This window comes from Rhineura floridana, chromosome 8 (genome assembly GCF_030035675.1).
Source record: "Rhineura floridana isolate rRhiFlo1 chromosome 8, rRhiFlo1.hap2, whole genome shotgun sequence".
Lineage (NCBI taxonomy): Eukaryota > Metazoa > Chordata > Lepidosauria > Squamata > Rhineuridae > Rhineura > Rhineura floridana.
This window is the reverse complement of record NC_084487.1, coordinates 9,429,664-9,457,647: the sequence shown is the minus strand read 5'-3', so window position 1 is coordinate 9,457,647 and position 27,984 is coordinate 9,429,664. Positions and strand designations below refer to the sequence as shown.

The window sequence follows — 27,984 nt, the reverse complement described above, 5'->3', positions numbered from 1 at the left end:
TCACTGGGTGACCTTGGGCCAGTCACTGCCACTTAGCCTCAGAGGGAGGCAATGGTAAAAACCCCTCTGAATACCGCTTACCATGAAAACCCTCTTCATAGGGTTGCCATAAGTCAGAATCAACTTGAAGGCAGTCCATTTCCATTTTACGGGTGAGATAAGATATGAAGAGAGGATTTCCCCAGAGCTGTGGATTTATTTATGTGACTTAAAGCAACAAGTATCAACTTTTGAATATTTGTAATTCCACAACCATTTATTCATTGCAGATCCAATACTGCAACACCACGGAGAGAACTCCCATATTATCGGCTCCTCTTTGGATAGCCCTGGTTCTGAAGACTCGAAGGAGGTTGAAGATTTAGTGAGCTGTCACTAAGTACATCCCACGGTGTCACAAAAAGAACTGTCTTCAGTGCTGAACCACCTTTCCAAAGAAAGGAAAGCATTTTCTGGAACAGCTTCAGTCCACCTTTACTGGGCACAGAAGCATGCTGATATGCTTTTAAAGGATTATAGCCACAGCTGCTCAACCCAAGGTTTTCGCTTCTTACCAAGCTGTCCCTTTGTGGTCATACCGATCCCTAACTAGGCTGCTTGGGCCTTGAACCAGATTTTGGTAAGGAGGGAGTTAAATGCTGTAGGTCAATAGCGCAGTAGCAAGCAAGTCTTGTTAGCAAGGGAAGCAGTTAGTGTGCATCAATTTCAGGACAAAATATAGCATCAGTGCAGTCACTACAGAAAACGAGTGGCAGTAGAGATCTGTTTTTCCAATCTTTAATTTGCTGGCATGGATCCAAGCCTGTGATTGTCATGGTTACTAAGGAATCTGTTGCTGGCAATGGATGTAGTAGCCCCAGAATTAGTGGATGCAGTGCTGAAATTTATCCGTTCATCGCAAGAACAGGAGAAGAAAAGGAAACATAAGACTGTTAACTCCCCCTCTTTCCCATGCAATAAACTCAAAGTCCTTCCAGCTGTTATGCAGAACTCTACTATAGAAACCAAAAACACCTCCACAACTGAATTAATTATAGTGGGTGGGGGGTGCTTAGTACTGTCTGGACCAGCCTTTTACAGCAACTCTGCTGCGCCAGCTCAGTAGTGATTTATTCCTGGCCACACGTGAGGGTTGTAAAAGGAGACGCTGAGCTGAGCTTGGAGTCTAACTTGGGTGGGAAACATGACTCGACACTACAAGGATATGTAAAAAAATAACTCTATTTATTGCTGTAATTAGCTTCCTCGGAAGTCGGTTTGTCTTTATTCTGTGGCTTTTTGTTCATGTGCAAATGACATTGTTGTTAACAGAAGCAGCTGGTTGCTTAGAGAGGCAACAGAAATAACTGTTCGATTTAATACAAACAAGAACCTATTTGTCTTCTGTAACAGTAGGATGCCTTTTTATTTATACTGTAGTACAGACATTTGCTGTGCTGCAGTTTTTGTACAGTGTAATTAAAAAAAAAGCGTTTTCCCCACAAGGAAAATGCTTGTGCCATTCTGAAAAAGTGTCATGTTGGAATGTTCATTAAGTGCACTAGAAGCTCTTTTCTCTCCCCCCTCCCCCGAAAAGCCAAGATGTCATGGCATATGGCAATAGTCTTAACCTCACCACAAGGGCAGGGCCATTAAAATACACATCTATACGAAAACTCCAGTACCTGTTTGATGCTTGCACAGAAGAAGGCATCTCCATTTGGAGGTAGTTAACCAGTATGAGAGCATTTCCCACAGTGGTGCCCTGAACTTAACTTATTTATTTTTATTATTTATTTATTAGATTAATGTCCTGCCCTTTCTCCCAGTAGGAGCCCATTTTTGGCTTTATAACATGATGATTAAAGCGACACGTAACAGGCTTTATTTGATAACATACAGGTAAAAGAAACATATAGCTGGCTTTAACTGGTAAAAAATGGTTAAAGCAGCACATAGCTGGCTTTAAGAAGCTTATAACCATGCACAAGTAGTGCTTATATGTGTGAGGCAGTTACACATTGCCTTAATGCAGCTAGCAAATACATGGTGCCTTTATGCATTTATTTAATAACAGCCTTATACATACAGCTTTATGCAAACAGTCTTATGCGCTTCTTATTTGTCCAAACATCCTTACACATTTCTCATTGGTACAAACAATACCCTCTTTGATCTTAAACTTTATATATTATACTCTCTTTAGCTTCATCTAAAGGGTCTTAAACTATATATATATTACCACACATGGGGATATATATATTTCTTACATTTTTGCAGTGTTAAATACCTGTTAAACTTCAATACTAACTTTTACTTCCAAAAAAAGTGGGCTTCTAAGCAACCATTGGTCAACGTTGAGCAACATCTTGGGCCTCTTCAGTGCAGTCACAAAGGATTGGTTGCTCTTTGGCACAGTCACTAAGACTGGCCTTGAACATTGGGTTTGCAGGCTCTTTATAGACTTTTCCTCTCGTTATACCCTTATGTGCCTCTTTACAGGGTTAACTGCTTTGCACTGCAAAATGTCTCAACACTTTGACAGTATCAGGGCCTGTAACGGGTTAAAGAGATAACAGGTCTTGTGATTCTTTAAAGAGCTGACTATAGTGTAGTTTGTCCCTTCAACAGCCTAACAGTTTTGATTCTGGATATACTTTTTGATTACAGAAGGAGGGGAGAAGTGCCCAGGAAGGTGGGACAGCCCAGTTTTCAGACAGAGGAGGAGGGAGTGGAGAGCAAAAGAAACTTAACCCTTACAGCAGTTAGGCAACTTGAACTTCTAAGTGGGGTTTTTTCAATACAAAATAAACTCTTGTCTTCCAACTTTATTACATTGTGTTTAACATTGGAGACCTCGAGAGGTCCAAAAATAAGGAAAATCAAAGGAGCTTGTAACAGTCTGCAAGTCACATGATTAACTTTAGGTGGATTTGAGGTGATAGGTTAAGAATGCAATTGCAATTTAGGCTACAGCTTTCTGGCACAAAAGGTACTTATCATTGCCACTTACCACATATTCCTTTTGAGAATTTCTTATAAAATTACGATTGCAGCCGCTATAACAATACTGAGAGCAGCTGTTAAGGGATTTAAAAAGAAAAGTAAGTATTAAACCCATTGGTCAGTGAATGATGAGATTGCTGCCTTCTATCAACTCCACATGCTAGGGATCAATTCCATGCTAGGGATCATTCGGAAAGGTATTGAACACAAAATTGTTGATATCATAATGCTATTATACAAATCTCTCATGCAGCCCCATTTAGCATACCGTGTACAGTTCTGGGTGCCTCACATCGAAAAGGATGTTGTAGAGTTGGAAAAGATTCAGAAGAGGGCAACCAGAATGATCAAGGGGATGTAGCGACTCCCCTATGAGGAAAGGCTGCAACATGTGGGACTTTTTAGTTTAGAGAAAAGGCGGGTCAGAGGAGACATGATAGAAGTGTATAACGTTCATCATCAGTTTATTACAGGCAACCAACTACATGTTTTAGCTAGATAAAATACTAGTATACAGAGACAATATCTGAAAACTTTAACAGTGGTATCTAAAACTGTAACAAAAGTTATAAAAATTATAACATTATGCATGGCATGGAGAAAGGGGATAAGGAAAAGTCTTTTCCCCTCTCTCCTAACACTAGAAGTTGTGGACATACAATGTTAGAAGGTTTAGGACAGACAAAAGAAAGGACTTCGTCACACAGCACATAGTTACACTATAGAATTCACTCTCACAAGAGGCAGTGATGGCCACCAACTTGGACGGCTTTAAAAGATTGGACAAGTTCACAAAGGAAAAAGCTATCAATGGCTACTGGTCATGATGGCTATACTCTGCGTCCATATTCAGAGGAAGTATGTTTCTGAATATCCAGTTGCTGGAAACCACAGGAGGAGACAATATTCTTGCACTCAGGTCCTGCTTGTGGGTTTCCCATGGGCAACTGGTTGGCCACTGTGAAAACAGGCTGTTAGACTAGATTGGCCACTGGCCTGATCCAACAGGCTCTTCTTATAGTAGTTTTACTCAGAGATGCCCAATGAAGTGGCTACCCTAGGCCCATTAATGTCAGTAGGTCTGCTCTGAGTAGGACTTCATTGGATACAACCTTGAAACTTCCAAAACTGCAAGGATTTTTGTTTGTTTCTTAGAATTCGATAAAAATTTAACCTTCCTAAGTTGTGTGCCGAAATAAGAATGACAAAACCTGGGTTGGTCAATCTAACCAGCCCTTGAAACATTTTGGGGTATCCGCTCCAAAAAAATTAGGACGCATGGCCACATGAATAGAGCTGTCAAACAATCAAAAGGGGAACGTGTGTGAGGCCAACACAACCCTCCCTCTGGTCCATCACTCCAGGCACTTTCCTCCTGCCATGACTTCCTTTCCTGCCCCACAGGAACGGGGAACCCTTTTCAGTCCAAAGGCCATATTCTCTTCTCAACCACATCCCTTTCCACCCTCCACCTTAGGCAAGCAAGAGGCATGGTCACGGTTTCAGGGCACATTCTAGCCAGGCAAAACATTCTCAAGGAGGGTGCACAGCAAGGTTGGGGAGCTGGTGTCGCATGGCCAAGAGCCAAAGAGTTACACCCCAAAGGTTGTATTTGCCCCCCCCCGACCTAAGGTTCCCCATCCATGCTGTATCAGGTTGAAGAAAAAAAAATGACTGTGTGACAAACCATGGGGAGCTAAAGAGGGCAAGGATTCATCTCCCCTCTCACCCACATGCCTCATTTCATGTGCCACCATTTTATACATGAATGGTGTAGACCAGCCTTCTACTCCAGATGTTCTGGACTACAACTCCAATCAGACACAGCCGTCATCCCCAGTACTCAGAGGTGGGTGGGAGTTGTAGTCCAAAGCATCTGGACAGTGTAGACACATGGACAGCTACTAGCCGTGATGGCTGTGCTCTGCCACCCTAGTCAGAGGCAGCATGCTTCTGAAACCCAGTTGCCGGAAGCCTCAGGAGGGGAGAGTGTTCTTGCACTCGGGTCCTGCTTGCGGGCTTTCCCCAGGCACCTGGTTGGCCACTGTGAGAAGAGGATGCTGGACTAGATGGGCCACTGGCCTGAGCCAGCAGGCTCTTCTTATGTTCTTATGGCAGCCACTGTCCTGTCTAGTTTGGCCCTGAATAGAATCTGGAGCGTTCTATGGGGGGGGGGGATATGTCTTGCTACTACTATGTCTTATTCTAATCCTCGTCTTACCTGCATTGAGGTGCTGTTTGGTGACCCCGTTGCTGTTTGATTCAGTTTCGTTACCTGATCGACAATGGAGGTTTAAGATGGACCAATCCTTTTTCCCACCAGAACGCTCACATATGCTTACTCCAGAGATGGGGCTCCCTGAGCGGTATCCTTCCAGGCACGTGTATCGCAGTTGCAGACCCGTGTGGTACTTCTGCATGTTTACTGTGGCATTCCAGAGGGGTTTAGGGTCTCCACACAAACCTACAGGGCAGAGGGAGAAAGTGCGAAGGAAGGCAGTGTTGCAGGCAAGAAAAGGCGGGCTTTTATAGTTATAATTCATTTTTGTTGTTGCTGCTTTAAAAAACGCCACCACCAAGGTCTTTTTTGTCATTGCTTTTTTTTTTACAGGTCGCACAACAACCAAGGGGGGGAAGAAAAGGAGAAACATACAGCCACGTATGTGACAAGGTTTCAAACGCTGTTTAGCAATGGCCAGATCATTTTCAAAATAGTGTTATGGGATTTGGGGAGTGAGATGGATGATTTCTTTGAATCCCCTTTCCAGCCTCTGATTTGGGAACCCCAGGGAAGAAACCTGCTCCATTGTCAGATCAGTTTCCTTTAAGTTAGTCTATGAGCGGAGTCGGCACCAGGCATGACTTCGGTCTTGGGCACCAGCCTGCCCCGGGCACATAGCTCCTGCCTGTTCTACCTACCTCTCTCCTGTCTTCTGTTGTTGCACGTGCTCTGCATGCAGGGCTGCCATCAACCAAGATGGCGGTGGAAGCTTTTCTAAGGAGCTGATGCTCCCGCCGCCATCTTGGTTGATGGCACGCATGCCTGGTACGCTACATGCACGCACATGCCTGCCATCAACTAAGATGGCAGTAGAGGCATCAACCCCTTAAAGAAGCCTCTGCCGACATCTTGGTTGATGGCATCCCAGCATGCACAGCTCACACAGAAGCAGAAGACAGGAGAGAGGTAGGTGAAGCAAGCGAATGGGTGGGTGGCCTGGAAGCTCCCTCCCTGTGATCCATGGCAGAGACCCTGCTGCAGATCACAGAAGGTGAGCACTACTCTCCCACCCTAATGAGGGCTCCTTCAGGGGCCCCTCTGGGCTGCAGGGCCCTCGGCCAGGGCCTTTATTTATTTCTTCATGTCTACACTAAAAATATAAAAAGTACATAGACTATTCAGCATTCTTTACTACTTGTCATTTCTTTCTGCTGCGTTGTGCAGAGTGGTAGGTGGCGGTAACGCAGCCGAAGCTCTGCCCACAGCCGGAGTTCGATTCCAACGGAAGGAGGAAGTCGAATCTCCAGTAAAAGGGGTCAAGGTCCACTCAGCCTTCCATCCATCCGTGGTTGGTAAAATGAGTACCCGGCATATGTTGGGGGGTAAAGAAAGGCCGGGGAAGGAACTGGCAATCCTACCCCATATATATGGTCTGCCTTGCAAACAACGCAAGACGCCACCCTAAGAGTCGGAAACGACTCGCACTACAAGTGCGGAGACACCTTTACCTTTAAGTAAGTTTCAACACTGACACATCAGCAGCTTCTAATTTCGATTCTAACCAAGCATACTTCCTTAAAACATTTTCCATGCTAAAACACTGCTTTGGATTTTTCCTGTGCTTACACACAATTAAAATAGTCCATTAATAATTGATGATTAGTAAAGAAACAGAAATTTATACAATAATTCAGATATCTCATTCTCACTCCCTACAAGCCTGATGGACAAGCAAAATCTATTGGACTGTTAATGCTGAGAACCCCTCCATCTTAAGCTCAGGTTGTGCACTTCTGTAAATAAAAACCATATATTACAACAATATGTTCAGGAGCTTTCACTGCAGGTTCCTACGGATGTCTTTTTTTTATTGTACATGCAAAATTATTTCTGCTCATGATGGTATTGGGGTGGTTTTAGGTGACCCCGCTTTCAATATTCTTTGTGCCTGAAAAAGTTTTGGGGCAGATATTCTGCTTCCTGTTCAATCGGTGCATGTCCCAGAAGTCCCCGCTGAAATCCTGTAACCTTCTATACAACAAATGTTCTGATTTATTATTTTTTTGTCCCGCTTTTGTTGCCCTATAGTGCAAGAGCGGGCCTCTAGATCGCACTAATGCAATAACCTTGAGGAAGCATCGCAGAACAACTAATAAAGCAGAATGATGCATGGATCGTCCAGCGCAAATACAGCACTAATGCACTCTTATTGCATCAATGATATGGTGCAGAATACACCCACGAACAACAACACACCACCAGTCTGGAACGGAGTGTACTTATCACCACCCCTGAACCTTATGGGATTATTGGAGTGAAAGTGTGAAACAGAATGAATAAGTCAATTAACAAACCATTCATAACTTTGTAGGATTATCAGTACCTTGGCACAGTCATTAACCAAAATGGAGACAATAGTCAAGAAATCAGAAGAAGGCTAGGACTGGGGAGGGCAGCTATGAGAGAACTAGAAAAGATTCTCAAAGGCAAAGATGTATCACTGAACACTAAAATCAGGATCATTCAGACCATGGTATTTCCAATCTCCATGTATGGATGTGAAAGTTGGACAGTGAAAAAAATGGAAAAGAGAAAAATCAACTCATTTGAAATGTGGTGTTGAAGGAGAGCTTTGCGCATACCATGGACTGCAAAAAAGACAAACAATTGGGTGTTAGAACAAATTAAACCAGAACTATCACTACAAGTTACAATGATGAAACTGAGATTATCATACTTTGCACACATCATGAGAAGACATGGTTCACTAAAAAAGACAATAATGCTGGGAAAAACAGAAGAGAATAGAAAAAGAGGAAGACAATAGATGGATTGATTCCACAAAGGAAGCCACAGACCTGAACTTACAAGATCTGAACAGGGTGGTTCATGACAGATGCTCTTGGAGGTCACTGATTCGTAGGGTCGCCATAAGTCGTAATTGACTTGAAGGCACATAACAACACCAACTTTGCAGCACTGTGGAGGGATGGGAACCTTTGGCTTCCGGATGTTGTTGGACTTCATCTCCCATCATCCCTAATAAATGGCCATACTGGCTGTGGCTGATGGGAATTGGAGTCCAACAGCAACATCTGGAGGGCCCCAGGTTCCCCATTCCTGGTCTAGGGGGTTGAGCCTTGACTACTGCTTCAGGTCCCACACAGATGCTGGCAATGCAACAATATGTGTAGGGTTGTAGTCAAGCAAGTCCTACTCAGAGTAGACGCATTGAAATTAACAAAGCTAAGTTAGTCGTATTGATTAACTTCAGTGCGCCTATTGTGAATAGGACTAGCATTGAATACTACCTATAGTGGGGTTACACGTGTGTTAATGTGTGATCAGGAACATGCAGGCTTAATGACATTCCCCCTCCCTTAGGATTCCCTCTGCCCTAAACCGTTTTTTGATACTTCTCTAAGTTTTGAGATTTTTCCCAAGCCTGCTGATCTCTGTTTTGTGTGTGGCTACATAAGGATCCACACTTAGAGACTGAGTTCACTATTAGTATACAGGATGTGATGATAATGAAGAGTCTGTTTTACCTGTCACAGGTGTGGGCTGGGTGCCAGTAAAAGCTGTGGTCCAGGGTTCTGTTGTTGTCAGTGTGGAAAGATGAGTTCGCATACCTGTACAGAAGACAAACAGATATACCAACGAATGTAGAAGTGCTGACTTATTAATGGCATCATCTATTGCACTGTAAAGCAGAGGTGTGAAGGCTTTTTCTACCTCAAGGGCCACATTCCTTTGTGGGAAACGTTCCAGGGGCCACATGCTAATGGTGGGCATGAACGCAACAGTGCTCTCCCCTCTAGATTTCCTGTCCACTGGTATTCAGAGTCATACTGCCCCTGAAACTGGAGGCGGGGCATAGCCATTGTGGCTAGTAGCCATGGATAGCATCCTCCATGGATCTCCAGAGGCACTGTCCTGATGACTACCAATGGAGCTGCTTCTTCATCCAAGTGCTTCTGTTGCCGCTGAAGAAGAATCCTTTAACTCAAAACACAGGGGGCTTAAATAAATTAGGCTGTATCCACCATTCTCTGTCAGCAAGCACAAGATCAAATTTCAGCGCTGTGCAACAAAGGAATCCAATGCAATAGCTATGCTAGCAGAAACCCGTTGTGCAACAGATTGAGCAATCTGTTGTGCAACAGAGTTACCTGCTTATGCATTCATCTGCGCAACAACGCTCTGCTGGCGCAAAATATACTTCTAAGTGACTTAGTGCTACACTGGATTCAACCCTTTGTTTCAAATGGAATGTTGAGGTCCATTCCTGGTTGTCGTTGGGTTTTCCTGGCCATTTGGCACCATGCAGGGGTCTTTATCTTTGAAGGTTTCTGTTTCTTTGTGTATGATGGGGCTTCTCCAAAGACCCCAGATGGTAAGTGAAAAGTTCATTTACAAACATAAAAACAAACATCCTATTCTTACAAATAAAACCCACAAAGGTTAACATACTCTCAGATCTGCCAGCAGACTTCAAAGAGGGAGGCAGGGTGCAAAACTCCACGCTGTCTCCCAGAAATGTAACTTCTTATCTTACCTTCGCAAATTGGGGACAAATCAACAAAGCTCCAATCCACTTCGCCCGACTTATTCATGCATTTCGCAAGAGTGCTTTTCCCTTCTACTTTCCGGTAGCCTTCTTCACACGAGTAAATTGCACGGGTCCCCACAACATATCCTTCAACGGAGTATTCAGCATGTGTAATATCTGGAGGCATGGGACACTCCCCTGCAAAAGGCAGAGAAAATGTGTAAGGACAAAGTGATGTGGTACATGTGTGATCATGCACAACCCCCCTCCTCCATTTATGTCCTGTTACAGGATTAGGGGTTAGGATGATGCCTTTGGGTCCCCTCTGTCGCAGAGTGGCGAAATTGGGAATGGAGAGATTGTGTGAGCCTTTATGTGTTTGAATCTTTGCTAAAGGTTACACCTTCCCTGTGAATTAGTCAGACAGAGACTTTAAGCTTTAAAAGAAGAAATAACTACTTTATTCTGGAAGTACATACTTGATAGGAAAGAGTTCTACATCTAGCTAACTAGCTAAGCTGGAGATGCAAACGCTAAGCCTAGTGTTTGCCCTCATGCTTGGAGGAGAGGGAGAGACAAATAGAAGATATCTGCTCTCTGTCTCAAGAGAAAGAAGGAAGGAGGAGGAAGGAGATGTGGTCAACATCCTATGCATATCAGTCTAGCAGGAAGGGAGAGCCTGCAGGAGATCAAAGGATAGATATTAGCCTAGCAACCAGGAGGTCTCCTCTCTAGCTACCCTTTTTAACCCCATGCAGCCTCAACCCACAAGTTGGAGTTGAATCACATATTCCAACACCCTCCAAGACTGTAATCCTGTATCTGTAAGGATGGGATTTGTAGGAGAGGGAACCCGATGGCCAAACCAGTTCCTTTGCTAAGGTATTGGTTTTGCCCAAGTCTGTCAAGCATCCCACCTGCAAGACAAAAGAGTTGGCCATGTTGCCACTGGAATAACTGGGTAGTGATGCTCTTCAATAGGGAGTGGGCCTCTCCCGTTCACCTATCTGGTAGAACAATAGGCCCAGGAATGAGCCTTGGTAGTCTGGTCTGGAGCTGGAAAGCAACAGAGGCTTTACTGATCTGTGTGCTGAATCCCAGCCATGGCTTTGGGGACTCTCCTAGAAACCTAACGGAGAAGCAAGATCTGTTGAAATGTTGATGCTGTGAGCCATTCCAGCGCATGCTCAGGTTGTGTATATATGTGTAAATAACACCATATATAGTAATACCTGTAGTATTCACAGTAATACCTGTGAAGAGGACCAGAGATTCCCCACCCCAGCCAGAAATGCACACACATCCTACTAAGGAGGCAGCATAGAAGAGAATTAGGAACCTTCCTTTCTTAACAGTTTTTAAGGTTGTTTTGTTGTAATATATTTTAAAGTCTGCTTTTATGATGTTTCACAGCATTTTTAGTGCTTTTGTTTGCAGCCCTGGGCTCCCACTGGGAGGAAGGGTGGGATATAAATCAAATAAATCAATAAATAATACCTCAGCTAACAAATCCTCCAGGAAAGAAGCTCCTTTTAACAAAGTCTTTTTTGGGGGGGGCGGCATGGGAGGGCACACACTCTGACATAGTCGGAATGTGGCTCCTTGTCTACTGGATTACGGCTGCTGCAGGCAGCTCTCTCATGCGTGGGTGGAACGGCACTCTTTGCCATGTGATGTGGGCACCTCCGCAGTAAACAGTGCTTTGGGCGCCCTGGAAGCAGTTTACTGCAGAGGTGTCTGCTTGAGTGTAGGAGAGGATGGCAGAGAGAGACAGAAACCAAGTACTATGGCTTGAAGGCACATGAGGCCAGCTCCCTGCTGAAGCTAAGCAGGGTCAGGTCTAGTCAGTGCTTGGATGGGAGACTGCCTGGGAACCATATGGAAGCCGCCTTGGGTTTCAACCATGAAAAAGAAAGGTGGGGTATAAATGTAATAAATAAATAAATAAATACTGGCGTGTACGGAGAGGAGAACTGTGCCCAAACCTTTAGATTGCTATAGCAAGATACTTCATGATAAAAGAAAAAAGGCAAGGAGGCATCCCTGGATGCATTTTGGAAGAAGCCTTCAAGCTGGCTGCATGCAAGGCTTACCTGACCTGGTGGTTTCATTTCAGACATGCGTATTGTTAGTTTTGAATGAAACGTTTGCTTTGTTTGTGATGTAGGAACCTATCCCTATTCTTTCCATGTTATTCCTACCTCTGGCACCAAAGTTTCTGTTAAAGAAGTGATGTCCAGGAACTTCGTTAACTGGGGTATTACTGTATTCTAAAGACACCACAGTCTCCAGTGACCTTCATTCCAAGGAAACTGAACCCTGGGTAAAAGCTGGAACCCCTGGAGTCTCTTAGCAGTCAGAGACTGGGGTGCACACAACAATATTCTGTCTTTCTGTCCTACTCCAGCAGTGTCAACATTTGGCTCCCACATGCTGAAGTGATTGTACAGAATAAGCCCCATGTCTGTCCCCCAATAAATGTCACTGGGCTTCAAGTCCACAGAACACAATGTGGGTTTAGCACCTCTTATGGATGGGGGAGAAATTCAATTCAGTTCGCAATGAAAAGCGAAACTACCCAATTTGCACTTTCCAAACAACACGAGAACTGAAATAAAGCCATTCATCGAACTGTGCGCTTCTTCAGATTTGACAGTGCAGATCTCCAACCAAGTAGTGTGTACAAAAATGCACACATGAGTGAAAAGAGTGTACAAAAAATTAGAGGAAATTGCTTTGCAAAAAGGAGCCTATTAGGCAAACATTGCATACAAAAATGTGTATATTTGGAGAAATTCACACAAAAGATGCTGATGAATTTTCATGAGGATTTAAAAAAAATTGCAGACTGATGTGGAAATATGAAGAACTACAAGGTGGAAAAAATGAGAATGAAACCGAACTTGACAGATTCGCCCATCCATAGCTCCCCTGGGGCAGAAAAACTGAAACATCAAGGTTGCTGTCCTAACCCTCACTGCCTTGGGACTGCCTTGAACTCAATAGGGCCAACATGCGGTTAGACACCGTTAGGACTGTGCTGTGCATGCCCTTTAGAGATTGCCTTGAAACCAGTGGGGCTTAACCTGACAAGTGTGGTATGAGTCTCTTATGAGTCATTTAATCAAATTGCCCTTTTGGAGAAGCAGAGCACGAAAGAGGAACCACAAGAACAGATAAAACGAGATTCCAGGCTGTCAGCTGCTTTCAAAGAACTCTTTGAAGGCTTAACAGAAACGTGTCTCTCTTGAAGAGAAAGTGCGAGTACGTTGCTCTCAGGGTGTTTTTTTTTTATATAAGCCGGCTTTCATTTCACAATCTGTGGCTGAAGCATGCGGTTGAGGGTTTTTTTCTTCTTCTTCAGATCAGCAGCCTTGCAGAAGCCACAGCTTGCTGCTAGGTTGGAAAAGAGTGAGTGAGAGAGAGAGAGACAGAGTGGATTCAGGTCATTCACATGCCACACACGCACATAAATTGTTATGGCCAATGACTGGCTAATAGGTATTATATGCCTATGTTGTACGTCGCCCAGAGTGGCTGGACAGCCAGCCAGATGGGCGACTAATAAATTCTATAAATAAAAATAAATAAATAAATAAATAATAGTTCAGGGCAGCTAGTTGCCATTTTATCAACAGGGCTAATGCTTATCTTTTTCCTCCAAAAGGGCCATCTCTCTGCAGAAAGTGGGCAGGGTCTGAGAAGCCTCTGCAACGTATAAGGCCAAACCAAGCATTATCTTGAGACCTTTGTGATCCGATTAGGACGGCAGCACTGGAGAAGGCGGGTGTCACCTGACACATTGTTTTCACAACCGGAACCCACCCCTCAGGTATTTGCTCCTCAGAGGACAAACCTGTAGGATTTCCCTAGCAATTTTAGGGGGTAATTTAGACCAGGAAAACAGCATGCGAGAGAAGGGTTTAAAAACCTTCTACCACCTCTGATCTAATTCTCCCCTCATCTCATGGCTGCTTCTACTTCAAAGGAGGGGGAGGTGAGGTGAAAATCTGATCGTAGATCCACTAATGTTGGTTTCTAGTTTGGCCCTTAGAGAAGAGTGCAGTTTGCCGTTTGAATGGAGAGAGACAGAAACTCAGTTCAGACATTGGCTGAGTTTGCACTTAGTGCTTAACCATAGTTTAGCGTTACAAGGACAAGCCACAGTGAGCTTGGGGCTCATGTGTTCTCCCTCCTCTTGGTGCAGCAACGAGGAGGTGTTCACTTCCATTTTTAATAAACTGCACCGTAACTTCTTGTGACAACTGGGCAAACTGTGTCTTGTACTTCTGTGGTTTGCTGAAACCATAGTTTCAATCTTCCCTACTCTTGAGATATTGCTGGCATTGTTGGGAAGGATGTTTGAATCTGAAAAACAAAGTGGACACAAAGGATGTTTTGATCAAGTCTTTGACTTGATTCACACATGCAGCTCTACAGACAGACAGACAAGAACTCTGCCGGATCAGACCAAAGGCCCATCTAGTCCAGCATCCCGTTCTCACAGTGGCCAGTGGCCTAGTGGGAAACCTGCAAGCAGAAACCGAGTGCAACAGTACTCGCCTCACTAGTGATCCCAGCAATTTGGAGACATACTGCCTCCAGCAGTGGAGACCGTCCTTACAACAGCCATGTAAGGTGGGCTAGGATTAGTGTTGTCAACGTAAAAGTAGCCCTGGTGGATCAGGCAAAAGACCCTTCTGGTCCAGCATTCTGTACTCACAGTGGCCAACCAGATGTCCCAATGGGAAGCTTTCTCTGTCTTCTTGCTCTGTCAGGGGACTTTTCTCATGACACTGTGACACACTAGAAGAAGGTGACCCATTAAGACAGGGCGAAGCCAAGCCAGCCTCAAGCAGGCATTGCCCCCTCTGGGGAGCTGAGTCAGGATAATGGAAATGGTGTGTGTGTGTGATTCCCAGCAATTGGTCCATCTGGCTCAGTACTGTTTACACCATCTTGACAGTAGTTTTCCAGGGTTTCGGACAAGGAGTCTTTATCCAGCCCTACCCGGAGGTCCTCAAATGCAAAGATGTATCACTGAACACTAAAGTCAGGATCATTCAGACCATGGTATTCCCGATCTCTATGTATGGATGTAAAAGTTGGACAATGAAAGAAGCGGATAAGAGAAAAATCAACTCATTTGAAATGTGGTGTTGGAGGAGAGCTTTGCGCATACCATGGAGAGTGAAAAAGACAAATAATTAACGAATTAAACCAGAACTATCACTAGAAGCTAAAATGATGAAACTGAGATTATCATACTTTGGACACCTAATGAGAAGACATGATTCACTAGAAAAGACAATAATGCTGGGAAAAACAGAAGGGAGCAGAAAAAGAGAAAGGCCAAACAAGAGATGGATTGATTCCATAAAGGAAGCCACAGACCTGAACTTACAAAATCTGAACAGGGTGGTTCATGACAGATACTCTTGGAGGTCACTGATTCATAGGGTCGCCATAAGTCGTAATCGACTTGAAGGCACATAACAACAACAACCTAGAGGTGCCAGGGATGGATTCCAGGACTTTATTTACTTATTTATTTATGTATGATTTGATTTATATCCCGCCCTTCCAGCAGGAGCCCAGGGCAGCAAACAAAAGCACTGAGAACACTTAAAACATCATAAATACAGACTTTAAAATACATTAAAACAAAATATCTTTAAAAACAGTTTTTTAAGAAAAAGCTTTCAAAACATCTTTAAAAAAATGGTTAAAAACATAATGATGTGAAATTATGTAGTGAAATCACGCAATATATTACAGCAGGGCCGGCACCAGACATGCCGGGGTCCTGGGCACCAGCCTGCCCTGGGCCTGGCACACGCACACACGCATGCCCCACTTACCTACCAAGAGGGCAGGGGGGCGGAGATTGGGCTAGCAAGCAGGCGGGCAGGTGAGCAGGCACTGGTGGGCAGGTGAGTGAGCAAGTGGGCGGGCAGCTCCCTCCCTGCGATCCGCGGCAGGCACCCTACCGCGGATGCGGAAGGGGAGGACTACTCCCCCAACCTAACGAGGGGCACTTCAGGGATCATTGTGAGCTGCTGGGCCCTTGGTCAGGGCCCCACCTGGCTGCCCTTTAGCACCGGCCCTGTATGCCAGGATCATGCAGTATGGAGCTGCCACATAAAATGATTTAAAACTACCTCTCTATGGTGCCAGTGACATAGGAAGCAGCCTTATACCCAATCAGACAGCTGGTCCATGCAGTCCATTATTGCCTGCACTGATTGGCAGCAGCTCTCCAGTGTTCCAGACAAGGAGCCTCTGGTAGCCCTACTTGGAGATGCCAGATTGAACAAGAGACCTTACAACTGTAAAGGAGTTCTTCTGCCGCTGCACTATGGCCCTTTCCTGAGGGACATGCCCATTTCGGAGAACATCTTTGTGAAGATGCTGTAGCTCAGTGGCACAGAATCTGCTTTACATACACCTACCTGGCACCTCCAGGTAGGCTGGGAAGTGCCTCCCGCCTGAACCCCTGAGCTGTCATTGCTAGTCAGTGCAGACAGTTCTGAGCCAGACGGACTCAGGGTCCATCTGACTCAGTATCACCAGGCAGCTTCCTCCTGTGTTCCTATGTCACAGGCACCCTGTAGGTAGTGTCCTGTGTTCCTCAGTCTGTTTTTGCTCATGTGCAAATGTAATTGATTAAAGCTGCAGTCCTAACCTCACTTACCTGGGAGTAAGCTCCATGTAGTTTGATAGAACTTACTCCCTTCTGAGTAGACATGGTTAGGATTGTGCTGTAACGCCTTCATTCATAAACTCATACCCAGGAAATTAATCAAGTCAGATGAGAACTGCAGCAGTTTGCTTACTTACCACTCACAACCCCGGCAGTGGTGAATAAAGTTCCCCATATCAGGAGTAGCCCCAATCCAGCATAAAAGCCCCCCATGTCTTCTCTGTCCCCAAGCTGGTTTTGAAGAGGCCAGGAGGTTTCTCAACGACTGAATATGAGTCAGCACATCCCTCCAATGCAAGACCAGAGGAAAGGCACTTGTGATAACATATATACACGTTGTCGCTAGTTTGATCATCATTTCTTCCTCCTTCTCCCCATCCACCCCCCTTGATTGAGAAGAGGTGAAACTGTCCTCCTCAGGTGTGGGTACTACTCATCCAAGATGTCATGTTTTCGTTAAGGTGTTATTATACAGCCACAAGAGTGGCTGTATACTATAGCCAGCATGGATTCTTCGCATTCTGCAATGTTAAATTGAAAATACACCCCATGACATACTGCTGCTTCCCATCAGCTCATTTCAAAACAAAACCTTACAAAACTTATAGTCCTGAACTCAGAAATGCTTGCTTAACAACTCTATAAGTTTTCATGGCAATACACAAAACAGTCAGAGAGAATTGAGAGCTCAAAGTGTAAAAAGAGAGAGAGAAAAAACCTAGACCCCCTTTGGACTTTTTTTCTGTCAAAGTTCTCATAATTTGTTGAAATTAATTAAAAATCAGCCGTGTTCACAGAGTACCTATAATCCTACTACTGACCTTGCCCCATACTCTGACCTTCATCTTCTGCAATTTAAAAGTTCATAAGAAATTCACTAGAGAAAGAAATTTCTCATAGAGAAATTCACTAATAGGCAAAAAACCTTGCGGTTTAAGAACGCACCTATAGCCAATAGATATTTCTGCTGTGATAAGCAAGATGAAGAATGAAAACAAATGGGATATATCAGAAATGGAGAGGACAAGGTTATGTAGCTGCATAAGAGGATACATTTAATACCCTATTAATTCACTAATAGGCAAAAAAAACCCTTGTGGTTTAAGAACGTATAGCCAAGAGATATTTCTATCAAACTTTAAAAAGCAGGGAAATTGGGCAGCTCTAGTGAATGCACCAGGGGAGCAGGAGACCTGACCTCCTCTCTGATATATTGTACTGCCCTACAAATTGGTCAAAATGCAAACACAATTTGGGTTGGTTTTTCACAGTCCAATCCACTTGCTGTGTAGCTTGGAAGAATTTGGTAACAGTTTAGAGAAAACCTTTTGGAGCTCTACCTTTTTAGTAGAGCAATCCCTTTTTATTTTAACAACTCTGAATGATTTATTATCATCAGCATACTTTGCCACCTCACTGCTCACCCCTCACTCTAGTTCGTTTATGAACAAGTTTAAAAGCCCAGGTCCCAATACCGATCCTTGAGGGACTCCACTTTCTACAGTCCTCCACTGAGAGAACTGTTCATTTATTCCTACTCTCTGCTTCCTGCTATTTAACGAATTCCAGAAGAGGACCTCTCCTCTTATTCCATGACTGCTAAGCTTACTCAGGAGTCTTTGGTGAGTGAGGTACCTTGTCAAAAAACTTTCTGCAAGTCCAAGTACACTATGTCAACCGGATCACCTCTATCTATATGCTTGTTGACACTCTCAAAGAGCTCTAATAGATTAGTGGGACAGGACTTACACTTGCAGAAGCCATGCTGGTTTGGCTTCAGGCTCAGCAAGGCTCACTTTTATATGCTTATTTTATTTTTAACAATACTTTCTACCAGTTTTCCTGGTACAGATGTAAAGTTAACTGGCCTGTAATTTCTGGGATGCCCCCCTGTATCCCTTTTTAGAGATTGGCATTATATTGGCCAGTTTCTAGTCCTCACGATCTGAGGAACAAGTTACATATTTTTGTTAGAAGATCAGCAGTCTCACATTTAAGTTATTTGAGAACTCTCTACTGGATGCCATCCGGACCTGGCAGTTTTTCAGTTTTTATTTTGTCTGTTAAGCCTAGAACGTCATCTCTTGTCACCACTATTTGCCTCAGTTCCTCAGACTCCCTTCCTGCAAAAGTTAGTTCAGGGGCACAAAGAATTCATTCCACATTTGTACGTTTGTCACACACACTGTCCTTACGAAAAACCTAGGGTCCATAAACTTTCTGTTTAAACCTCTTGTCCAATCGTGCATGTTCTTGGCTTCTGCTTATGCTGTAAGTCGCTTATCTGCTTTTAGCTAAGATATCCTGTTAGTTTCGTGGTTCCATGACCTTATCATCTTGAATGCTCCTTGATTAATCAGAAAATGACATATATCTATATAAACATATGCGTGTAGATAGATGTTATTCTCATCTTACAGTGTGGGGCCTGTCAGATGTCTGCCTATGCTGACATTTATTTATGTATTATTGTACTATTTATACACCGTTTAATATTTAAGACAGTGTCTAAGCGGTTTACAAAATAACACATACTGTATACAGTATCTATATCTGTCTGTCTGTCTATTTATATAAAACAATAAAAGTCTCCTGTCTGAAATCCTGGAGGACCAATCAGTGTAGATGAACGAACAGTCTTACTTGGTATAATGGACTGCCTTCAAGTTGATCCCGACTTATGGTGACCCTACAAATAGGGTTTTCATGGTAAGCAGTATTCACAGGGGGTTTACCGTTGCCTTCCTCTGAGGCTGAGAGGCAGTGACCGGCCCAAGGTCACCCAGTGAGCTTCATGGCTGTGTGCGGATTCAACCCCTGGTCTCCCAGGTCCTAGTCCAACACTTTAACCACTACACCACACTGGCTCTTGACTTGGCTGCTACTGCAAAGATGTTATCTAGGTAATTCTGAGCCAGCAACATCTGTAAATATTTGTCAGGGTTTTGCATCTTCCTGCTTTCTCTGGTTAATATTAAGTTAATAATATTTTTGTGACGTTTGTGAGTGTAAGATGTTTTAAACTGTTTTTAAAAATGTATTTTAAAAGTTTGTGTAGACTTCCGGGAAGGGTGACTTCGCTTGTGCCTGCTTTTGAGATGGGCTCCCGCCTCACAAGAAGCTTATTCAGATATAAATCAGTCAGAACATTCTTTTTGACTGATAAAATTTCTCCCGGGCAGGGAGAAACATAGAGATCAACCTCAAAAGCCTGTTTTTGTTGGGAGGACTGGATTTCATTAATTTATGAGAGAAGGTTCAGCCAGCAATGCCGGACGGACTTCCGAACAAGCTCTATCTGATAGTGCGACACGTTTATCTTTTCTTCAAAGAGAAAACGTACTAACAGGCAAGCACCCTTCTTTCTATTTTTTTTTTACTTGGTTTAAATTGTTGCAGCAAAAAGAGATTTGTCAAATGAATCAGCTTTAAAGAACTTCTGGGTGAGCTATAACTCTTCTCTGTTATTCACGAAATTAATAGCTTATCTCTGTTTCTATTGCAAAAAGCTGTCCTGGAAGTGCATTCTAAAGATATAAACAGAAGAGGGATTTCTATTCCGAGGAGAAAAAAATAAAAAATATGAACTTTGGAACATTATATTGTCTGGGACTATTCTCTTTTTGGTCTATTTTCTTTTGACGAATCTGCTTCTTCACGACGCCACTAACTGTTTTGATGCTGGGAACTAAATTTGTTTTGTATTCTTGAACATAGAGAGATAAGGCAGGCTGCTCTGTTTATACTGTGATGTCATCAACCCTGGAATATTAACCCAATTGTTGCTGAAATAAGAAGTAGTTCTTTATTTTTGTTTTGTTTTGTTTTCGTGGTTTTAAGAATGGCAATCAAGAAAGTGGCTGAGAATCTGGAAGTAATTATGTTTCAGAAAATAATGGATGAGATTGAGATAACGAAACAAACCCTGCGACAGGGCAGTAAGGAGCTGAAAATTGAACTGAGCAAAATGACGCAGGAGCTTAAAGAAATAGGGGATCCTGTGAGAGAGGAGAATGAGATCAGAGATGAGAAAAGAAAAAATAAAGGGAAGATACAAGCCCTGGAGATTGGAACAAATGTGGAATTGGAAAAGGATCTGGAGTTTATGGATATTAGAAATAAAATCTACTGTTTGGAATTTAACGTTGTCTCTGAAGAAATTAATGAAGATATTAGAGATAAAGTTATCAATGGCTTGGATAATTTTCTGGACTGGAATGACGTGATGGAGCTTGATATAGAGAAAATCTATGGAATTAACTGCAGCCATGTGACAATGGAAAAACTCTCAAGAGATGAGCCAGTGCATTTTGTAAAAAAGAAGAACAGAGATATGACTTTACAACAATATTTCAGCAACTTATTCAGAATCGATGGCAAGAAAATATTTGGGATAGAGGAAATTCCCATCAGACTCTTATTATATGACTATGGCAATGACAGCAAGATTATTATGGAATACTGATAATGGAAGATTGGACACTGAAATTACTGGACTTAACAGGACTATTGAAGATGGAAGATGGAATTAATATTGATAATGGAATAATGGCTATTGAAATTATTGGACCTAACAGATTTGATGAGATGGGTTAATCGATACGTTTATTTGGACTATGGTTATGACAACAAGATTGTTATTATTATTAACGAGATGGATTAATCGACGTGTTCATTTGGAGAAAAATTGATAGATATATTTCTTAAAGAATTGAAACCTCTCTGACTTTTTGTGGAAAGAATAAAGTAATGTTTATGAGATTTGATGATTAATTAAGATAACTACTGGAGGAAAGTGATTTTATAATATAATTTAAGAGACAGGATTGTTATATATTGTAGACCTATAACTGATCTGCGACAAATGGGAAGTCAACATTTTATTTTTTTATTTAATCATTTTTGTTTTGTTTTGTTTTTTGTCTTGGAATGTTTTATGACTTTGTTTTGTTTGTTTTATGAAAATTTGAATAAAAATTATTGTAAAAAAAAAAAAAAGTTTGTAACCCATTCGAGACCTTAGGGTGAAGAGTGCGTAATAAATTAAGATAATGTCAATAACAACAGTTATAAGATATATGCTAACCCACCTGGTATGGAGCATGTTTGGTACATGACAAGCAGTAGGCTGGATCTGGAACTTTTTCCGTTTAACCAGCTGCTCTCTGGGAACAGAGGCAGATGTGACAGTGGCCCCCCTGTTGACAGCAGAGATCAGAGACAGCCTTGGGAATCTGCACTCTTTGTCCTTTCCCAGCGTGTACATGCAAATGATAAAGTCTTCCTTAAAACCTCATGTGAAAGTTTTTGGTGGATTTTAAAACTCTTTTAGTGCTACCATCGCTGCAATATTTCGATAAGGACACTTTTCTTACGTGTAATCTGATTTTGTGGTAGACAAAGATAATTTTGCTGGCACTGCTGTAACTTTATTTGTGCAGAGATTAGATGGTGTTGCGTCAAGCGTTAGCCCACACTTTCGAGTGCAATTTCCCATCACTTTCCTTATTTCAAGAAGTCTGATCCTTAGGGGAAGTAGCTCCAAATCATCTTTAACTGTACAGCCTGAATTTGCTGGGATGTGATTGGATCCCACATGAAAATACCACCAGTTTGGATGCTGCCATTATTGGTCCATCGAGCTCAGTATTGTTTGCACTGACTGGTAGGGTACTCACCATCATGACCATGGTGCATGCCAGGGGAGCCTTAACCCTTTATTCCCATGTCACAGTCATGATGAAAATCCTGTTGTTCAGAGGCTTTACATAGGAAACCACCATATACTAATTCAGGCCATTGGTCCATCTAGGTTTGTATTGCTGACACTGACTGGCAGCTGCTCTCCAGCTTTTCAGGCAAGAACTTTTCCTAGCCTTATCTGGACAAAGCAGTCACTGAGCCTGGGACCTTCTGCATGCAAAGCAGTTGCTCTACCACTGAGGGACATTCTTAAAGCTGCCAAATGTGACCTTCCCCCCCTTGAGTTTCAGTGGTGACAAAGTGAGGCTGTGGCTAAGACTCTAGTCCCTTTTGGTATTTGGCTTCTATTGATCATATGCGCTTCCATAGGGTTAGCCCCGTTAGTCCACTGCAGCAAAAACATTAAAGGGTCTTGTGGCATCTTGTTGTTGTTGTTCTGTGCCTTCAAGTCGACTATGACTTATGGTGACCCTACGAATCAGTGACCTCCAAGAGCATCTGTCATGAACCACCCTGTTCAGATCTTGGAAGTTCAGGTCTGTGGCTTCCTTTATGGAATCAATCCATCTCTTGTTTGGCCTTCCTCTTTTTCTACTCCCTTCTGTTTTTCCCAGCATTATTGTCTTTTCTAGTGAATCTTGTCTTCTCATGATGTGTCCAAAGTAGGATAACCTCAGTTTCATCATTTTAGCTTCTAGTGACAGTTCTGGTTTAATTTGTTCTAACACCCAATTATTTGTCTTTTTCGCTGTTCATGGTATCCGCAAAACTCTCCTCCAACACATTTCAAATGAGTTTATTTTTCTCTTATCCGCTTTTTTCACTGTCCAACTGTCATATCCATACATAGAGATCGGGAATGCCATTGTCTGAAAGGTGGAAGATAAATGTAATAATAAATAAAATAAATAACATGCAGCATAGATTCAGTCTGTAAATGTCATGGACACTTAATGGAGAGAAAGTCCAATGGAACACAATGGAACTTTCCTCTGAGTAAACATAGTTAGGATAAGGTTCCAAGGCTGCAGTCCTGGCTGGATAAGTCATACTGAATTCAGCGGGACAATTCTGAGAAATGTGGATAGGATTTGGATGCACAGTTGGACTGCTTTGCAAACTTACTTTGAAAAAAAGACCCACTGAGCACCAAGAGTCTAAGCTCCAAACAAGCGTACCTGTGAAATGGTGTACCGATGCCAGGATGTTTGTGTTATCAAGTACAGTTTATGATTGGTGGCAGTTAATAACATAATAATTACTGTGACACTGTACTTTCTGACCTCCTTGTTGTTTAGTCTCTCCAACTCTGGATAACACTTCATGTGTATGTTGGACTTCTGTATGTCATAATAAATCTGTTAAATCTTTTAAGGTGCCAAAATATTTGGTTGCTGTTCCTAAAGCATGAGTAGGGGGACTGTTTCAAGGTGACACAGCAATACCATACGGTGACTCATGTCATCAGTTCTGAGAAAGGAATGGCTGGTGGCTGACCTCTCTCTCTTACTACTAGTGTTTTGAATGATTTTACTAAACATACTGAAGTTTTGCATTAAAAGCACATCCTGCTTAGAGAATTACCACAGCAGGCTGATGATTGGGATTAATGCCCTCTTGGGTCGCTATAGTGCACTTCATAAATAAATATTTTCTATCTCACAGGCACAAGTATTCTATCTCTCACACGCGTGCACATACCTCCAGTCTGAACTCTTCATTACACTCTCTCTAATGTGCATGCTTGCTTTGAGTGCTTGAGGCATGTTCTATTTCTTGCGCACACCTACTGCATTCGCCCATGTATGCTCACATGTTGTGTTTCAAACACACACCCTTGCTATACATTCAGTTCTTCACATGTGTGCATATTGGTGCACACTCTTTCCCAGGGCTGTGGAGTCGGTACGCCAAACCTTCGACTCCGACTCCTCTATTTTTCTACTGTCCGGCTCCACCCAAAACTGCTTCCAACTCCACAGCCCTGGAAAAGGCTGTAAATGTCTTTTTAAATTGGAAGCTCTCATAGGAGCATTTTTATCGCTGCCTGAATATGCGCTGATCTTGGCATCACAGCATTTGTCTTCATCTGGGTCCTGTGTCATACACTGACACACAAAATGTTTTCCATCTTGAGTTATGGTGAAATGCTCAACTACAGCTGACTTCATCGGAAGCTTCTTTGACATTTTGAATTTATATTTTAAAAAATTTGTCAATCAAAATTTATTTTGAAGTCGGAGTCGGTACATTTCTACCGACTCCGACTCCACCCAAAATTGCTTCCGACTCCACGACCCTGCTCTTTCCACCCACAAGAGTTACAAGGACCAAATGTCTTTATATAAGTATATTATGCATTGCCAGTATTCTATTATCTAGAAGGAGTAATTGCTCATTCTGTGTAAAAAGAAAATTTAAAGCAGGTGACTTGGCATGAAATGGAAGGATTTGTCTGGTTTTCATTCACACATTTTGTTACCTATAATAAAAGAGAAAAAACAAACATATACATTCATGCACATTATAAAATATGTAAGAATCAGAGGTAGATTTTACAACAGGTTTCCAAATTCCCTTTTAGAGCAGCAGATGGGAAACATGGCAAGATGTGTTGTCCTGAATCTTATTCGAAAACTTCATTAACTAGAGTCTGTCTTTTAAAAAATCTTACTTTCATACATGATCCTTTTGATCCAGTAAGTTGGTTTAAACACCAATGCGATTCCTAGTTTTTCTTCTGTCACTCATAAGACAGAAGGGGGAGTTAAACAGTTTCCCAATAATGCCCAAGACGTATTTGCAAGAAACAATACCAATGTTTTCAATTTTTTTGTAATTTAAATTCAAACAGGTGGAGAACTTAACATTATAATTCTGCTACGTAAGACAAAAAATACAGAACAATAAAATGGGACTGCCAGAGTACATAGTGAGAATCGATTCATCCAAGAAGGTGGGCTAATTGACAAGCACAGGTATACCTGTGACAGGTACCCTTGCCACATTGAAGCAGAGGTTGGCACAGGTCTAGGAAATTGTCCTTATCTGTTCACAAAACTAAGAAATGGAGACTTCCGGGAAGGGTGACTTCGCTTGTGCCTGCTTTTGAGACGGGCTCCCGCCTCAAAAGAAGCTTATTCAGATATAAATCAGTCAGAACATTTTTTTTTTTGACTGATGAAATTTCTCCCGGGCAGGGAGAAACGTAGAGATCAACCTCAAAAGCCTGTTTTTGTTGGGAGCACTGGATTTCATTAATTTATGAGAAAAGGTCCAGCCAGCAATGCCGGACGGACTTCCGAACAAGCTCTATCTGATTAATGCGATACGTTTATCTTTTCTTCAAAGAGAAAAAGGACTAACAGGCAAGCACCCTTCTTTCTATTATTTTTTTTACTTGGTTTAAATTGTTGCAGCAAAAAGAGATTTGTCAAATGAATCAGCTTTAAAGAACTTCTGGGTGAGCTATAACTCTTCTCTGTTATTCACGAAATTAACAGCTTATCTCCGTTTCTATTGCAAAAAGCTGTCTGGAAGTGCATTCTAAAGATATAAACAGAAGAGGGATTTCTATTCCAAGGAACATTATATTGTCTGGGACTATTCTCTTTTTGGTCTATTTTATTTTGACGAATCTGCTTCTTCACGACGCCACTAACTGTTTTGATGCTGGGAACTAAATTTGTTTTGTATTCTTGAACATAGAGAGATAAGGCAGGCTGCTCTGTTTATACTGTGATGTCATCAAGCCTGGAATACTAACTCAATTGTTGCTGAAATAAGAAGTGGTCCTTCTTTATTTTTGTTTTGTTTTGTTTTGGTGGTTTTAAAAATGGCAATCAAGAAAGTGGCTGAGAATCTGGAAGTAATTATGTTTCAGAAAATAATGGATGAGATTGAGATAACGAAACAAACCCTGCGACAGGGCAGTAAGGAGCTGAAAATTGAACTGAGCAAAATGACGCAGGAGCTTAAAGAAATAGGGGATCCTGTGAGAGAGGAGAATGAGATCAGAGATGAGAAAAGAAAAAATAAAGGGAAGATACAAGCCCTGGAGATTGGAACAAATGTGGAATTGGAAAAAGATCTGGAGTTTATGGATATTAGAAATAAAATCTACTGTTTGGAATTTAACGTTATCTCTGAAGAAATTAATGAAGATATTAGAGATAAAGTTATCAATGGCTTGGATAATTTTCTGGACTGGAATGACGTGATGGAGCTTGATATAGAGAAAATCTATGGAATTAACTGCAGCCATGTGACAATGGAAAAACTCTCAAGAGATGAGCCAGTGCATTTTGTAAAAAAGAAGAACAGAGAAGTGACTTTACAACAATATTTCAGCAACTTATTCAGAATTGATGGCAAGAAAATATTTGGGATAGAGGAAATTCCCATCAGACTCTTATTATATGACTATGGCTATGACAGCAAGATTATTATGGAATACTGATAATGGAAGATTGGACACTGAAATTACTGGACTTAACAGGACTATTGAAGATGGAAGATGGAATTAATAGGGATAATGGAATAATGGCTATTGAAATTATTGGACCTAACAGATTTGATGAGATGGATTAATCGATATGTTTATTTGGACTATGGTTATGACAATAAGATTATTATTATTATTAACGAGATGGATTAATCGACATGTTTATTTGGAGAAAAATTGATAGATATATTTCTTAAAGAATTGAAACCTCTCTTTGACTTTTTGTGGAAAGAATAAAGTAATGTTTATGAGATTTGATGATTAATTAAGATAACTACTGGAGGAAAGTGATCTTATAATATAATTTAAGAGACAGGATTGTTATATATTGTAGACCTATAACTGATTTGATCTGCGACAAATGGGAAGTCAACATTTTATTTTTTTGTTTAATCATTTTTGTTTTGTTTTGTGTCTTTGAATGTTTTATGATTTTGTTTTGTATGTTTTATGAAAATTTGAATAAAAATTATTGTAAAAAAAACAACAACTAAGAAATGGAAACCAAACCATATCAAACTAGTTATGCTTTATCATCTCCCTAACAACCTTGCTAATGTGTGTCAGATGCTCAGAGAGAGCCACATCCTACACCTTAGAAGTCCAAGTCATAATTGTGGGGCTCATCAGAAGCTTGCACAGCTGGTATAGCACAGTGGGGAGGAAAGCCTGGCTGGGAGTCCAGAGTCTGTGAGTTCAAATAACCGCGCATGTCTCCTGGGTGTCAAGGGCCAGCTAAAGATCACCCGCCACAGTGAGTGGCTCAGGGGTTACGTGCCCTGCCACCTGTGCAGCTGTGAGCAAGCTGCATAGTCTCAAGGAGCCCAGTTGCCCCCCAGCTGGCAGTTGTGGACAAGGAAGGGGCTGGCTTGTGCAGCTGTGGCAAACTGAGCAGGCCTAGCCAGCTGGGGAGGACTAGCCTCCGAGGGAGGCAATGGTAAACCCCCTCTGAATAACGCTTACCATGAAATCCCTATTCATAGGGTCGCCATAAGTTGGGATCGACTTGAAGGCAGTCCCTTTCCATTTCAGAGGCTTGCAGCATGATGCTACTCCACATGTGTTGCTGCTGAGAGGAAAAAGACCAGAACTTGGTACTGCACCAATGGGTTAGTGTAGCTTTCAATGGACAAAAGCATTAGCATTGAATCCCTACCCTTTGACCATTAACTATTGAGTTCCGTGTAATATGAGAATTGCTCAGTAAGCAGCCATATAGATAGGTCAGAAATCTTTAGACCTGGACCCCTTCAAAGCCTGAGGAGCTGAACCAGAACCTCTGTTCAATATGTTTGGTAGCACATTTTGTTCATGCT

At 42.2% G+C, this 27,984-nt stretch overlaps 2 protein-coding genes across 6 annotated transcripts in view; one reads left to right on the top strand and one right to left on the bottom strand.

The window, feature by feature from the left end:
* DMTF1 (cyclin D binding myb like transcription factor 1) overlaps positions 1–1,506 on the top strand; it is a 49,207-nt gene extending 47,701 nt beyond the window's left edge. For all 4 annotated transcript variants that reach the window (XM_061638136.1, XM_061638137.1, XM_061638135.1 and 1 more), the window contains one exon: positions 270–1,506. In XM_061638136.1, the coding sequence (XP_061494120.1) occupies positions 270–379 (110 nt within the window). In that variant the 3' untranslated portion in view covers positions 380–1,506. The remainder of the gene's footprint in view (positions 1–269) is intronic.
* A 487-nt stretch (positions 1,507–1,993) lies between these two features.
* Positions 1,994–27,948, bottom strand: IL2RA (interleukin 2 receptor subunit alpha). 2 transcript variants are annotated; one of them, XM_061638134.1, is made up of 7 exons: positions 27,632–27,948; positions 21,552–23,033; positions 9,765–9,956; positions 8,755–8,838; positions 5,207–5,449; positions 2,993–3,059; positions 1,994–2,533 (listed from the first exon to the last, which is right to left on the bottom strand). In XM_061638134.1, the coding sequence occupies exons 2-6, from the start codon at positions 21,574–21,576 to the stop codon at positions 3,016–3,018; spliced, it is 588 nt and encodes a 195-aa protein (XP_061494118.1). In that variant the 5' UTR covers positions 21,577–23,033; positions 27,632–27,948; the 3' UTR covers positions 1,994–2,533; positions 2,993–3,015. The 2 variants fall into 2 exon arrangements, with proteins under 2 accessions (XP_061494118.1, XP_061494117.1); XM_061638133.1 differs by lacking the exons at positions 21,552–23,033; positions 27,632–27,948 and adding an exon at positions 16,599–16,678.
* Between the last annotated feature and the right edge of the window lie 36 nt (positions 27,949–27,984).